The sequence below is a fragment of the Hakea prostrata genome, chromosome 3 (genome assembly GCF_041222555.1).
Source record: "Hakea prostrata isolate BN-2017 chromosome 3, UWA_Hpros_2, whole genome shotgun sequence".
Lineage (NCBI taxonomy): Eukaryota > Viridiplantae > Streptophyta > Magnoliopsida > Proteales > Proteaceae > Hakea > Hakea prostrata.
Window position 1 is genome coordinate 28,247,623 of NC_142602.1, and position 13,617 is coordinate 28,261,239.

Below are 13,617 nucleotides of genomic sequence, written 5' to 3' on the forward strand. Positions count from 1 at the left end.
TTTTTTGGGTCACATTAACAACCCATGTGGCTTTAGGAACATTTGACATTTCCATTTGCCAAACCATTCCTTTTACTTTTGGATTAGGAAACATGACCGTCCAAGGAAAAAGTTGATTGAAAAAGGAAGTACATCTATTACTAACAAAAATTACTTTTCTTTTTATTTCAGATTGAAATATTTTTTTCTGTACGAAATTATAGAGAACATGGAAGTCATTTTAAGCGAGTCCATATAGATCATTATTCATATTATACTGGAAAGAAAAACTAAAAAAAGATAGAACATTATTTATCCTTCAAACAACATATGACCATAATATGTGATACAAACAAAAGAACTGGAAGTTAATCAAATCCTAAAATGTTCTTAGACGTTTGTCCAAACCACTCCATTCTCGACTATCCAATGACAAACTTCAATTTGGCCTGGACCAAAACCCAAGAGATTAAAAGCGATGTGGTTTGAATTCCAAGTTGATGTGTCATAGTGACATGCCATGATCGCATGGTTCACTCCCTCCTGTGCATGTATATCAACTGCATATAATTTTACTATACGAATGATATGGCAATAGTATATTTGAAATGGGAATGGCAGACTATGGCACAAGATTGGTGGTTCTGAGAGATTTCCATAGATGAGCTTCACATCTCCAATTGTGGCATTCTCGTAAGATCCTTTGATATTCTCAGTACTCCATATAGATATATGGTGCCCCAATTTATCGATAACAAAATCAATGAGATCCTCAGTAGAAGTCAAACAGGTGCGCTCTTCACCTGGACTGTGGCTTTTCTCACATGTCTCAAGAGTGTCTTGAATATACTCATTCATGCTTGAATTGTCCCTTACATCCAAAAGACTCTTGAGCTCCTTAATCCTTGCAATGGAAAATGGAAATTTTGATGCTAGAAGTCGTGGCAAGAACGATCTATATGATATTGGATCTCTTAGATCAGGGATAGATATAAAACTTCCTTGTTTCACCATTGATTTTCGGAAATACGGTAAACCTCCTTGGCTGGCAACTAAAAGGGGTTTTTCATTTGGAGAATCATATTTCAATTTGCCCCAATTCCACTGGGCTACCGGCGGCATTGCTGTGTCGTTTGTTGTCTTCTTTACTAGCGCATTTGAGGAACAAACAACGTCAGCCAACTTACAGAATGAAAATAGGTGAGAAGCCAATTCATTTTCCTCCAAGAGTTTTATAAAAGTTGTCATTTGATAGACATTTAATGGAGAAGCCTTTGCAACTAACCACTGTGGAGGGTCTGGAAGACCTACATGCTCTTTCCAATAGTGTAAGAAGGCATTTTCACTTCGATAGCCCTACAATTTCATGGGCAAAATTCAAAATAACAATCAAACAAAATGAAAAAACAGCAAACAAGAAGCAACAAAAATTGAATGAATTGATGATTGAAGTGTATCAAATTCTTACACTAAAATATGCCACCAGTTGAAGTCCAAGCAATAAACTGGGATGTATCATGGTGGAGCTAAAACTGATTCTAGAATATGTTGGCTTGTGTGTGCCCCCAATGTGTTGGTACTTGAATTTATACTACAAAGATCTTAAACCAACCAATAAAAGAGGGGACTAAATGCATTATTAAAGGTGAAAAATTCTCTGGCTGTGATTACCAGGTGGGAGGGAGAAATATTTGCTCCTATCCTGGTTGTAAGAATATGTTCCTGCTACATAGGCTTGCATTCATTTTCCAGTGTCTGGTATCATTTATATTTTATTTGTTATCTATTTTTGAGGAAACATTTTTTTCTTGGGTATGAAGTTCATCTGCGACAACTTACGGATCCTCCGTTATGACTTTACATAGTTTCTTTTGTATATAATTTAAGTATAAGACAGGCTTTGCCACTGACCTAATTGACTAGATTTTTTATTTTTTTTTTCCGTCCAAAAGTAAGCTTATATAAAACTCTCCAGCTGAAGTTGAAGATCCCTGGAGGCAATAAAAGAGTTCTTTAACATGAAATACGAGGGGCAATTCTACCAAATTCTAGAGATATTAAACTTTCTAGCCCAATGAGCAATGAAATCTGCATAAGTGACTAGATGTTTCTAGTACGACCATCTGTACCATGCATACACATTTGGTGGGAACCAGCCCCCTGGGGATGTTAGGACTCCATTCATCATCTCATATCACATCCACTAGGGGTTTTGCAAATTCGTCCCCAAAAATAGGGTTGAACTTTCTGATGTAGGGATTGCATGGTTTGCACCCTCTTAAGCTTGATGATTGTTCCCTGGCTCCTCTGTCAATTGTGGATTGTAAATTTCATTTTATGGGGTCTGTAGATTAGGGTTCTCACTGTAATCTCTTGTATACAAGATAATCATGCAGAGGACCCCAAAAAAAACACCATTCATCAGGTTATGTAGTTTTATGTGTTGGATGGATGGTTTATGGTTTTCAATCAGGTCAGTTTTTCAATCTGAGCTCACTCTTATCTGCATAAAAACTTATTATTTTCTGTAGTTGAGGTTGCAAGTTTTTTAGTGCTACTCATCTACCTAAAAATTCATTTGATCAGCTTCTCTATTTGTGGACCTCCTTTTATTCCTAACTTATTTGGATTTTTATTTGCGGCAGCAGCCAGCTGGATCCGATTTTGCCACATCATCAATATATGATCGGATGCCTGAGATTCAACTACTGAGGACTTATCTGTAAATATATTTTTCTTTTTTTACATTTTAATGGTTTAAATTTTATTAATTTTCAAGCTCAAGTCCTCGTTTCCCTGAATGCACCAAACCCTTAGAGCAGTCGAACTCCAGAAATGGTGAAGATCGTGAAGAACTCAGAGAAAAATTAATAAAATTTAAACCCTTAAAATGTAAAAAAAGGAAAAATATATTTACAGATAAGTCATCATCAGTTGAATCTCAGCCATCCGATCATATATTGATGATGTGGAAAAATCGGATCCAGCTGGCTGCTGCCGCAAATAAAAATCCAACTTATTTGCTCCTTGCAAAAATGGCAGGTGATAAGTGACCCGCCATTTCATGTTTAGAATTTCTCATTAGTATGACAAATAAAATCTGATCTTAAGAAGCCCATGTCTTCTTGGTGGTTATGAATTTTTTCTTCATAAACTTGGTGGTTATGATTACACATGTTTAAGTAAGTAACAATTAAATGATCATCTATTAACTCTATAACCATCAATTGTTTTTTATTTAAATTAAAGTATTTCATATGCGTTTCGATCATTCCCATTCAATCCCACACTCATTGACATGTACCTATGATGCAATAAGACACAAATCAAGACGTTTCTTAAAATCACCAGACCAATGTATTATCAATATGCAGTACTTCAAAACTTGGTCACAAGCTCTGTGACAAAATCCACCAGGGGAGGGCATGTAAAAAACTCTATAAAGTAATTCACTTTGAAATCCTAGGAAGTAAGCCCCTTCTCTTTTGACAATCTGAGTTATGAAAGTTGCCCAGAAAAAGATGTCATCAAGATACCATTAACATCCAAAGCATGAAAACATGATTAACCAACTATTAAGAGTTCTCAACCTCCCAACCCAAAAGCTCCTGAGGGGGGATTATGTGCATTAGACCAAGTGAATTCAAACGGAGAAATAATGACAACTCATGCAAGAGAGGCAAATGTAGGATATATGTTTGTACAATCAGAGATAGTTAGTACCTTCAGGTCCTCCTTTGAAAACAAACAGAATTGAAAACCAGTAAAACAATTTATGAACAATATGAACTTTAGCATTAAATCTGGTATAGTTTCTTCACATCCTCACCGGTCCAAAAGAAAGCATCAACAAGAATCACTTCAAAAGCTTTGAAGAAAAAAGTCTGTCATCGTATTGGATAAAGTGAAAAAGACTTTATTTAGGACAATGGCAACTGCAACCAAAAACAGTTTGGGGCAAACTGGCAAAGTGACCAACACACCACTCAATTTGATGCTTATGCACACACTCCTCATGATCACAGCTATTGTGATTTAATGTATATACGTATTCAAAAATGCACCATGATGAATATACCTGACCAATTGGCTTCCTCCCAGCAGCATGAGTTATTGTCTGAGCTCTTCCTTTCTTTGTTCTAGGAATTCCAAATAGATGTTTCACATCCATGCCTGGAGAACATGTAGGAATTCATCTGCCATCAAACACAATGAGAAACCGTAGGCATATGCATGTGAATTATGCAATAAATTGCAAACCATGATTTAGTACTGAATATTCCTCTCACCAACATGTTAGGACTTCTCACTAAAACTACAGGATAGCTACCCTACCTACTCCTAGGACAGAATACTCAATCAGTGTGGACATGCTCTCTTTTTTTTTTGGGGGGGGGGGAGTAAAGAGAAGGGGTCACTTGAATCAAGCTGGATCCCTGTCACAAGTACAACAGAACTATTGCTTTTACATCATCAGCTATGATATCACACAAGCTGGATCTTCTTTTTCTCGTGGGCATATTGTATTGCTGGATAAAAGTACTTTCAAGCATCAGTTGCCACTTGATAATACAGAGTTGCATGTTGCCCATGCCGATATTCTTCCAAGCTTTTGAAGACCTGCAAAGAGTTCTCCCCCCCCCCCCCCCCAACATAACTTTCTGTGCTAGAATCCCGTCTTTCCTCTTATCTATCTCCTTCTATCCCTAACTTCCCAACAAGACAGCAAAATTATTTGTTTGATATTCCGACGTTGCGCCAAGGAGGAATATCGGATTCTGAAGCATCAAAGAAGGCTACATCTCAGAGAACTAATCCCAGAATTCGGTCTCATCAGTAGCATTCCAAGTTTCTTGAAAGCTAGCAACTATGCAAAACGAGTTGGCACTGCTGCTCCCTTGTATCTGGCCACAGTTTTTAAATGCTTTACAGCAGTAATAGAATTGGATGGAAATGCAACTAGAATAACAAAAAGATGAAGATTATTTCAAAGCACATTCAATTGGCAATAAGGAATGATGAGTAGTTAAGCACTTTGCTTGGATCTGTTCATCAAAAGCATATCTATTTAGTAACAGTGAACTTGAACAGAGAAGTTTGAACAATAAACTACCTAACAATAAATAAAGCATATAAAAAGTAACAATTAGAGTCACCACTTTCCAACAAGACCCCACAGACCCAACCATTTTGGGAATACTGTAAGAAATTACGGCACTCATGTCAGTTAAGGATCCTCACAAACTGAGTTATTCACAAAGTGACTACGAGAAAACCATAAAAAGAATCTTCAGTAAAAAGAAGCACTCAAGGAATAGATTTCAACCCAATTGTTTCCGACTTCTAACTGTGGCAATCAAGTTCATCTCTTCATCTTCTGTCCATGCTTCTTTCTACAGAAAAATCATTTGATTCATAATATGATTAGACCCGGTGATTGATTCTAAAACATTATTCGTTAGAAGAACATGCAGTTGCTATGAAATGGAGACGGCCAACATATTGGGACCAATCCGTCTTTGTATTGCACACCAATCATGATTAGGTCATTTGCTTCACCAAGATGATGACATGAAGATGCAAGAAACATAGAAAAATTGAACGACAAAAGAAAATAAAGAACAGTTCTATCCACTTACTTGAGTAGGGAACTCTTAAATTCCAAATTCAGATTTTGGCCTTCCAAACCATACCCAACATCACAATACAAAGAAGCCGAAAAGAGGAAGCTCAAGAGTTCAGGGTCTTGAAATATGTCATGTATTTCTCAGCAGCACTTTCATCCATGAAGGTGAAATCTTCTTGTGTTTCTTGAACGTCTCTTGCAACTTTCTCCATGCCTTCATCTTTTACATCCATGAAGGTGAAATCTTCTTGTGTTTCTTGAACGTCTCTTGCAACTTTCTCCATGCCTTCGTCTTTTACATTACAAGTTCTTACACTACATGTATTCTCAGCAGCACTTTCGTCCATGAAGGTGAAATCTTCTTGTGTTTCTTGAACGTTTCTTGCAACTTTCTCCATGCCTTCGTCTTTTACATTACAAGTTCTTACACTACATTTACTAAACAGAACATTTCTATTACTTCAGTAGGGAACTCTTAACTTACAAATTCAGATTTCGGCCTTAAAAACCATATCCAATATCACAATACGATGAAGGCAAAAAGAGGAAGCTCAAGAGTTCAGGATCTTGAAATATGTCGTATTTCTCAGCAGCACTTTCATCCATGAAGGAGAAATCTTCCCGTGTTTCTTGAACAGCTCTTGCAACTTTCTCCATGCCTTCGTCTTATACATTACAAATTCTTACACTACATTTACTGAACAGAACAGTTCTATTCACTTACTTAAATAGGGAACTCTATAAATTCCAAATTCGGATTTTGGCCTTCCAAACCATACCTGATATCGCAATACGATGAAGGCGAAAAGTGGAAGCTCAAGAGTTCAGGGTTTTGAAATATGTCATGTATTTCTCAGCAGCACTTCCATCCATGAAGGTGTAATCTTTTTGTGTTTCTTGAATGTCTCTTGCAACTTTCTCCACACCTTCGTCTTTTACATTACAAGTTCTTCTAATACACTCTAGCAACAGACTACTTGGATCGCCGTAATCTGCCTTTCAAGTCTGTGTTTCATGGCATGGTTTTTGATGCAGTTTTCAGGTCTACCTGAGATCCTCCTAGAGATTTCAACCCACCAGTTTCCGACTTCTGAGTGCACCGCAATCAAGTTCATCTCTTTAGCTCTGTCCATGCTTCTATCTGCAGGATAACCATTTGATACATAATAAGACCAGACCCTGTGATTGATCCTAAAACATTATTCATCAGAAGAACATGCAGTGGCTATGAAATGGAGACAACCTTGACAGTGGGGACAAGAGATAGAAACTTCCTGAACTGAAAAGAGAAACTACTAATCTGGTAATGACAATAGATTGTTATAAGAAATAGAAACTACAAGGCTGTTTAATTCAGCCACATGCATGAACAACTTCGGTAGAAATCAGTACAAACTAAAATAGAAACCAAACTAAGCTATTAAGTTTCCCAAGAATAAAACCTAAAGGTAGTCTGAATCTTGAGCCCAGAGATACTCTGTTAATATACCCACTAAGCTAAATATGGCATTGTGAGACTGTTTATGTGAACAGTGAGGTGAAAATGTTTTGGCATCTTTTGTTAATGTTTTGTCCTCTAAAATAGTCCAAGGCGACTGGTCAAAACTGTGGAGACAGGGGAACCAGCTGGCTTGTTCATGCTGGCCTCCAAAGCTGGTCAAAACTGTGGAGCAAGGGGACATTCTAGTTGGATCGGCTGGTTTGTTCAAGCTGGCCTCCAAAGCTGATTCAAAACTGCTCCTAGCTGGCTCACTCCTTGGCTAGTTTCAATCTGTCCACATTCTATATAAGTAACATCAAGTTGATGATTACTATAGGTTCTTGGTGAGTAACGTCCAAGATCTAGCTATGGCTATGGATTCAGCCTACGTTTTTTTATCAAATCCAAATCTGCATTCCAAGACAAGAATCTACAGTAGGTAAGCTTTAAAGCCAGCCCTTCCCCCCCCCCCCCCCAAAGTTATTTTGCCCACTGAGTTGGTTCTGTGTCAAGAACTTGGTTAACAGACCGTCGATCAATTAAGGCTACATCAAGCCATGTAAAGCAAAGAGATCAATTTGACAGGTCTACCTATTTTTGCTCTAATCAGATAAACTTAGGCTTCCCCAATGATCTACAGATGCATAGTATCTCCAATACATGTCTATTATGTACAATGAGTGATGTGAACGCAAAGACCCCCCCCAAAACTGAAACTACAAGTGGGACCCCCAAGGTGGCTCCAAGAAGCCACCCTAAGCTGGACGAACCCCTTTTGAGGGGTATTTGGGGCAATTTAGCCCTTATTTTTATTCTGGAATTAATTCTAGAAACTCAGAATTTTAGTCGAGTCCAATTTTGCAATTTGAACTAGGTTTGGTCTTGTTCGGAGAGTTTTATTTGGAGTTAAAGTTGTTTTGAATGAGTCCCAAGTGAGTAGGAATTAGTTGAGATAAAATTCCTTATCTCATCTGTTAGAAGTTGCTTTATTATTTAGAGTCCACTCCAAGATGTAATTGGATCCTTATCTATGGAGTCGTCCAAAGTTGAGTCAACGTCTTTTATTCTCAGGCTATACATAGCATCTTCATGTAATGTTGTTTTCAGATTGGATCGACTAATGAATTGAGTGTTACTGCCAAGGGGTGAGAGTTTCCTTTGAGGGGGACCCTGCAGTTGTCTAAGAGCTACTTTGTTCAAGCTTTAGCATTCAGTTCTGCAATTCCAGCAAATAATTTCAAGTCATCAAGCTTTCTACTAGCAGCCATTGTTCAGCCCCAGCAGTCACAAGTAAGTTCACAGCATCCCCCACCCTTCCCCTTCCTTGCGCATGCCCTAGAACCCCTCCCCTCTTCCACCATAGATATCCCAGCCCCTCTCCTCTAGCCTAGGCCTAGAACAACCCCTAACCCATTGCATACACCTTCTACTCCTTCCCCTTCAATTACAAAAGGCCCTAAGCCTCCCCCCCCCCCCCAAAAAAAAAAAAAGGTCATTTGTGGTGTCTCCCTTTCCCCCTCTTCCTCACAGGAGCCCTATCCTAGTCCTACTAGAAAACCCTTAATCCCAGCCCGTTTCACTTCAATTAGGATCGCATGAACCCTAGGAACAACTCCTGCTGTTAAATTAGCCCTACCTCCATAAGTTTAGAAAAACCTGTAGTTTATCTTCTTCCTTGAGATTCTGCAGAATTTTAATACTTTTGAAATCTGACTTTATCTCAAGTTCTGAACCTATAACAAATTCTAGACAAATCCCCTCAGTTCTGAAACTGCAGAACAGCAGCTCCAGTAGCTCTGAACTGCAGTTGCAGCAAAGATTCCCCCATCCCTTACCCTAGCCAAGTCAACCATAACCCTAACTTTGACTTTAGAATTCAAATTTCAAATCTGGAATTTAGTTTTCAGGAGAATACAAGTCTGAAACAGCAAGCCCTAGAGTACCCAAAACCCTTCCCTTCTTGCTGGATCTTCCCGGGCAAAACCTAAGTCTATGGATATTACTAAATACCCCCAACCCTAGACCTGGTTTACATCACCGAGAGAAATAACAAAACGATTAAGGACACTGGGGTTTCAAAATGTTCAATGGGTGAAACTGAGAGCAAGAACAGTAGGGTTACAGGAGAAGCCACAGGAATTGAGCATGCGAGGGAAAGAAGATATGCAGGAATGCAAATAATGCTTGTCAATTGTACATCAATTGGCCTTCAAACTGAGTGTAAAGCTGACCCATAAATACGATTATTTAATTCCACTTTTCCTGTTTATATTCTGCCAAAAGATGGTGATATCCCAGTCATGGAAGGTGAATATAGCTGTGGGTCTCAATTATTTGAAAGTTTATGCATTAAATTTCACCAATATGGCCTGTCCAATCACAATTCCAAAACCACTGAGACCAAAAACAAAACGAACCTTTTTTTCTTTTTTTGATGTTTTTTTTGGGGGGGGGTGTTTGGTATCTATTAGATGTACAAAATCATGTAACTGGTGTTGGGCTGTTTTTTTTTATGTTGATAAATAAGCACATCACTACTTTCTGCTTATAGAGTTATATAACTTCATCTCAATTTTCAACAAATAGAGAAAAAAAATCTGTGTAATCTACTTAAAAAATATTAACTGCACGTGACAAAATAGACAAACCTTTAAATCCCCTGGTAAATCGTTCATCCGATATGTGTCTACATCCTCAATGTCATTGATTATCTGAAATGGAATGCTGATCATAACTTCATTGCATGAACCACTAAATTATTAGGTTGAACAATGATATATAAGATAAGAAAGGCAATACCTTGAAATTATTAGGCAAGAGAGGAGATTGTTATATGGTTTCTCTCCATATAAATAATAACTATGATGCACCAATTAAAAGAAGGGTTTGGTTGCATAGGTATCTGACCATACATCATCTGCAAGAGAACAATAATAGGTAACCAATACAACATAAAATCAAAAACATAATATTAGAGGGTAACTCATTCTAAGAATTAATATCCAATTCTGAACCTTTTAAATCATGTACAATTGTTGCCACCACCATCCTTCAAGAAGGATACCTACATAGATGTGGTTTCCAATTTGGCAGCCAATCCTTAAATGAAAAACACAACATTGGATTCCAAGTTTGCAACTTCAATTGTCGGATAAGGGTCGAACCAGATGCTAATACATGAAGCTCAGAAAAAGTTCCAGAGGACAAAACTGTTGAGCATCAACAAGGATACTCAGCCCCTTTAATGGAGCCTTCTTACATGCAGCCTTCTTTAGTACATATTCATTTATGATATTATTGCCTTGTAATATTCATGTTAAAGAGAAACTTAGGCAAGACAACAACAAAAAACAACAATAACCACAATCATATGTATAGTGTACGACCAATCCCACCTTGTAGTCTTCATGTTAGAAGAGAAACATGAGTAAGCCAACAACAAACTACAATCACAAGTTTTACCAACTAAATGAGGGGACCTAAAATGCATAGGAGGCCAAGACAATACTAGAAATGGATAAGACAAAATGCAAAAATGGAAAAGGAAACCAAATCAGCAAACTACTATAAGGTTCTAAATTACACATTCAAATTAGTCTAACAAGTTGTGTAAAGGAAATAGGAGTCCATTCTAGATCCATCAGAAAAATAAGGCAATATCTATTTCTTTTCCTTTACTTATAAGGATAGACCACCTAAAGAACTCCAGTAAGCTAAATTACTTAATAGCTAACACTAACATGCTGTCTTTCCTCCCCTCCCCCCCCCCCCCCAAAAAAAAAAAAAAAAAAAAAGAAAGAAGAATGCTTTAACAAAGTAAGATTTGCTGAGCAACAGTTAAAAAGGTTTATCCATCATTACAAGTAGTATCCCAAGGGAGGAAATTTGTACTTTGGAGGGGGCAGTGATGTGAACCTCGCCAAAGAATACGAGACCCGACGATCAATAAAGGACCCCAAGACCCTTTTTCAAAGGATTTGGATGTAAGACCTCAACCCTTCGCTTATAATTAAGCAAGAACCTCAGTATGTAAAGTCGCCATAATCAGTTGTGGAAGGCTAATTGATAAGTCTTGATTTGAACGCCACGAAAATCCGATAAATTCAACAAGTTTGGTCAAGAACCAAAAAGAATATAAACTCTCAGATTTGTATTAAAATTGTTGTGTCGTTTTGAGAATTCCAAGTATATTATATAGGCTGATAGCTAGGAAGATAGGAAAGAAAACCTTACCAAAAAAAGAAAAAACATGATCTACAAGAGAAAGGGAAGTAGAAATTACATAAAGGGAAATACCAAATAAAGGAAGAGACAAACAACAACTAATTGCCATATTTTGGGAAGTCAACCATAGCCAATATATCCTTCCACAACTGATTGTGGCGTCTACACATATTAAGGGTTTGCTTAATTATAAGCATCAGGTCGAGGTCTCACATCCAAATCCTTTGAAGAACGGTCTTGGGGTCCTTAATTGATCATCGGGTCTCATATTCTTTGGCGAGGTTCGCATCAAACAGTGAGAATTAAATGAAGGTAACAGATTGCCAATTGGAAGGGGGGGAAAAGAGAAAAGGAAAGCATCAAGAAAGAAAAAAGGAGAACCCAGTGCATATTATGGGGTCATTATGCACACAGCCTAATCCTTACCTTAGTATAAAGGTTGTATCTAGACTTGAACCCATGACTACTTGGTTAGATTGAAGTAATCTTACCATTGCAACGAGGCCAGCCATCCTCTTACATCCCTAGCCAAAATAAATATATCCATTCACAATCCTAATAAGGATCATTTGGGTTTATTTTTGTTAAAAACCAATTAGGAGAGAGAGCGTTAAAAGAAACAACAAAATTAAGTTGAGTAATCATGTGTTGATGTTGCTAAAGCTTGTACATGGAGAAAGACTAAAGAAGATAAGCCAAACTCAAAGCTCCAAATAAGGAGCTGCAATAGAGCCACAATGGAGGTTGGAGAGCCTCTCCCAGCAAGCTGTCCTCTTTATATTCGACGGCAGTAGACGTAGACACACCCTCCCCTCACAAGAATTTTTTTATTAGGTCATAATATTAATTACTAAAACAGTATCGACAAAGAAAATGGTCATCGGTACAGTACGGCCATGTTTAAATGGAAAAAAACATGGGGATGGTCAAAATATGGTTGAACTTCCCAAGAATATAGGGAGTGAATAAAAACTAAACACTAAAAACCGAAAACTGTTGGCGAGAAGTCAGACGGTTGCCAATGGAGAGTTAGTGTAGTGGTTGTGAACTTCACCTCTCCTCTGAGAGGTTGTGGGTTAAACCCTTGCCAGTGGCATATGTAGCATCCCATCCCCAATTTCCCTATATAAAGCGCTTTTGTTACCAAAAAAAAGAAGAGAGAAATCAGACGGTAGATTCAAACAACAGGGGACCAACAAAGGCAAAATACACACATAAACTGGGTAATAACATAGATTCCTGCACCCACAGTTTAAAACAACAATAAGTGCCAAAACAAATGAGATATTATCCACATTTCCAGTACATGGAACAACATGCAACCTAGCCCCCCTCTCACGGACAAAGAAAAATTAATACAAGAAGCACATTTTTAACTTTGCATTACCAATCAAAACTAGAGAAGATCAAGAAAAATGGCCGCAGGTCGCTATAATCCAAAAATTGATGGAACCTTTGTACGCAGAGACCGAAGTACGCTTACAGTTGTTTAATAAAATTTAATATTATTAAAAATTACAAAGTTCAGAAATGCGTGGTTTTGGATTTTCAATTTCAGATATTTTCGGTTTTTGCTTATCAATTGGCCAAAGAAAGAGAAACATGCACCATGTTCAATGAGCTATACAAAGCTAAAAAGATGAGTATGATAATGCATCGAAGAAAAACCGTCATCTATAACGGAAGTGGGAACTACAAACCTGCAGGTACCCGTATCTGTGTAGCCACACGCAGAGGGAGAGGCCTTTGAGAATTTAACAAATTTCCAGCAGACGACTACAGCTCGAAGGAATCCTAAACCTGGAAGTATTAAACCGATTGCTGCTGCTCGTAGGTAATCTGGAACCGGAAGAAGCCTTACCGCAGCTGACGCTCTGGCAGCGGGGAGAGCCGCGAGATAATCTGGAACCCAAAGAAGCCTTACCGCAGCTGCTCTGGCCTTTGCACCGGGCGTCACGCTCTGGCAGCGGGCGAGAGCCGCGAGAGCCGCGAGACCACAGCCACGGCTGCTTTAGAGTGGTTGTGTGGGGGAACAAAAGGTTGAGAAGTAAGCGTAGTTTGGATTTGGATTTATTTATTTAGAGTTTCCAGACATAATTCATTTCAAGGGTATTATTTATTAATGATGGAGGCAAAATTACCATTATACCCTTAATATAAAAATTGAAATTGCAATTGTACCTTTACCCATATTATTCAAACATTTTAATTATATCCCCACACCCAATTCTCAAAGAGCTATAAGTGGGGGAAGGAATTTAGTTCATCCATTTGTTTCCTTCACCTTGCTGGAAATCACTCTCCCTGC

At 38.0% G+C, this 13,617-nt stretch overlaps 1 protein-coding gene and 1 long non-coding RNA gene across 4 annotated transcripts; both read right to left on the bottom strand.

Moving 5' to 3' along the window:
• Nucleotides 1–369: 369 nt before the first annotated feature.
• LOC149021978 (polygalacturonase-1 non-catalytic subunit beta-like) lies at nt 370–4,571 on the bottom strand. Its single transcript, XM_089147512.1, has 3 exons — nt 4,523–4,571; nt 4,058–4,152; nt 370–1,335 (listed from the first exon to the last, which is right to left on the bottom strand). Exons 1-3 carry the CDS (start codon nt 4,569–4,571, stop codon nt 370–372), a joined length of 1,110 nt encoding a protein of 369 aa, XP_089003638.1.
• A 62-nt stretch (nt 4,572–4,633) lies between these two features.
• Nucleotides 4,634–13,332, bottom strand: LOC149021979 (uncharacterized). 3 transcript variants are annotated; one of them, XR_016172385.1, is made up of 5 exons: nt 13,010–13,332; nt 9,885–10,002; nt 9,734–9,796; nt 5,619–6,746; nt 4,634–5,372 (listed from the first exon to the last, which is right to left on the bottom strand). It is a non-coding gene; the product is annotated as an uncharacterized LOC149021979 (long non-coding RNA). The 3 variants fall into 3 exon arrangements; XR_016172386.1 differs by lacking the exon at nt 4,634–5,372 and having other exon boundaries at nt 5,382–6,746; nt 13,010–13,165; nt 13,229–13,332; XR_016172384.1 differs by lacking the exon at nt 4,634–5,372 and having other exon boundaries at nt 5,382–6,746.
• Between the last annotated feature and the right edge of the window lie 285 nt (nt 13,333–13,617).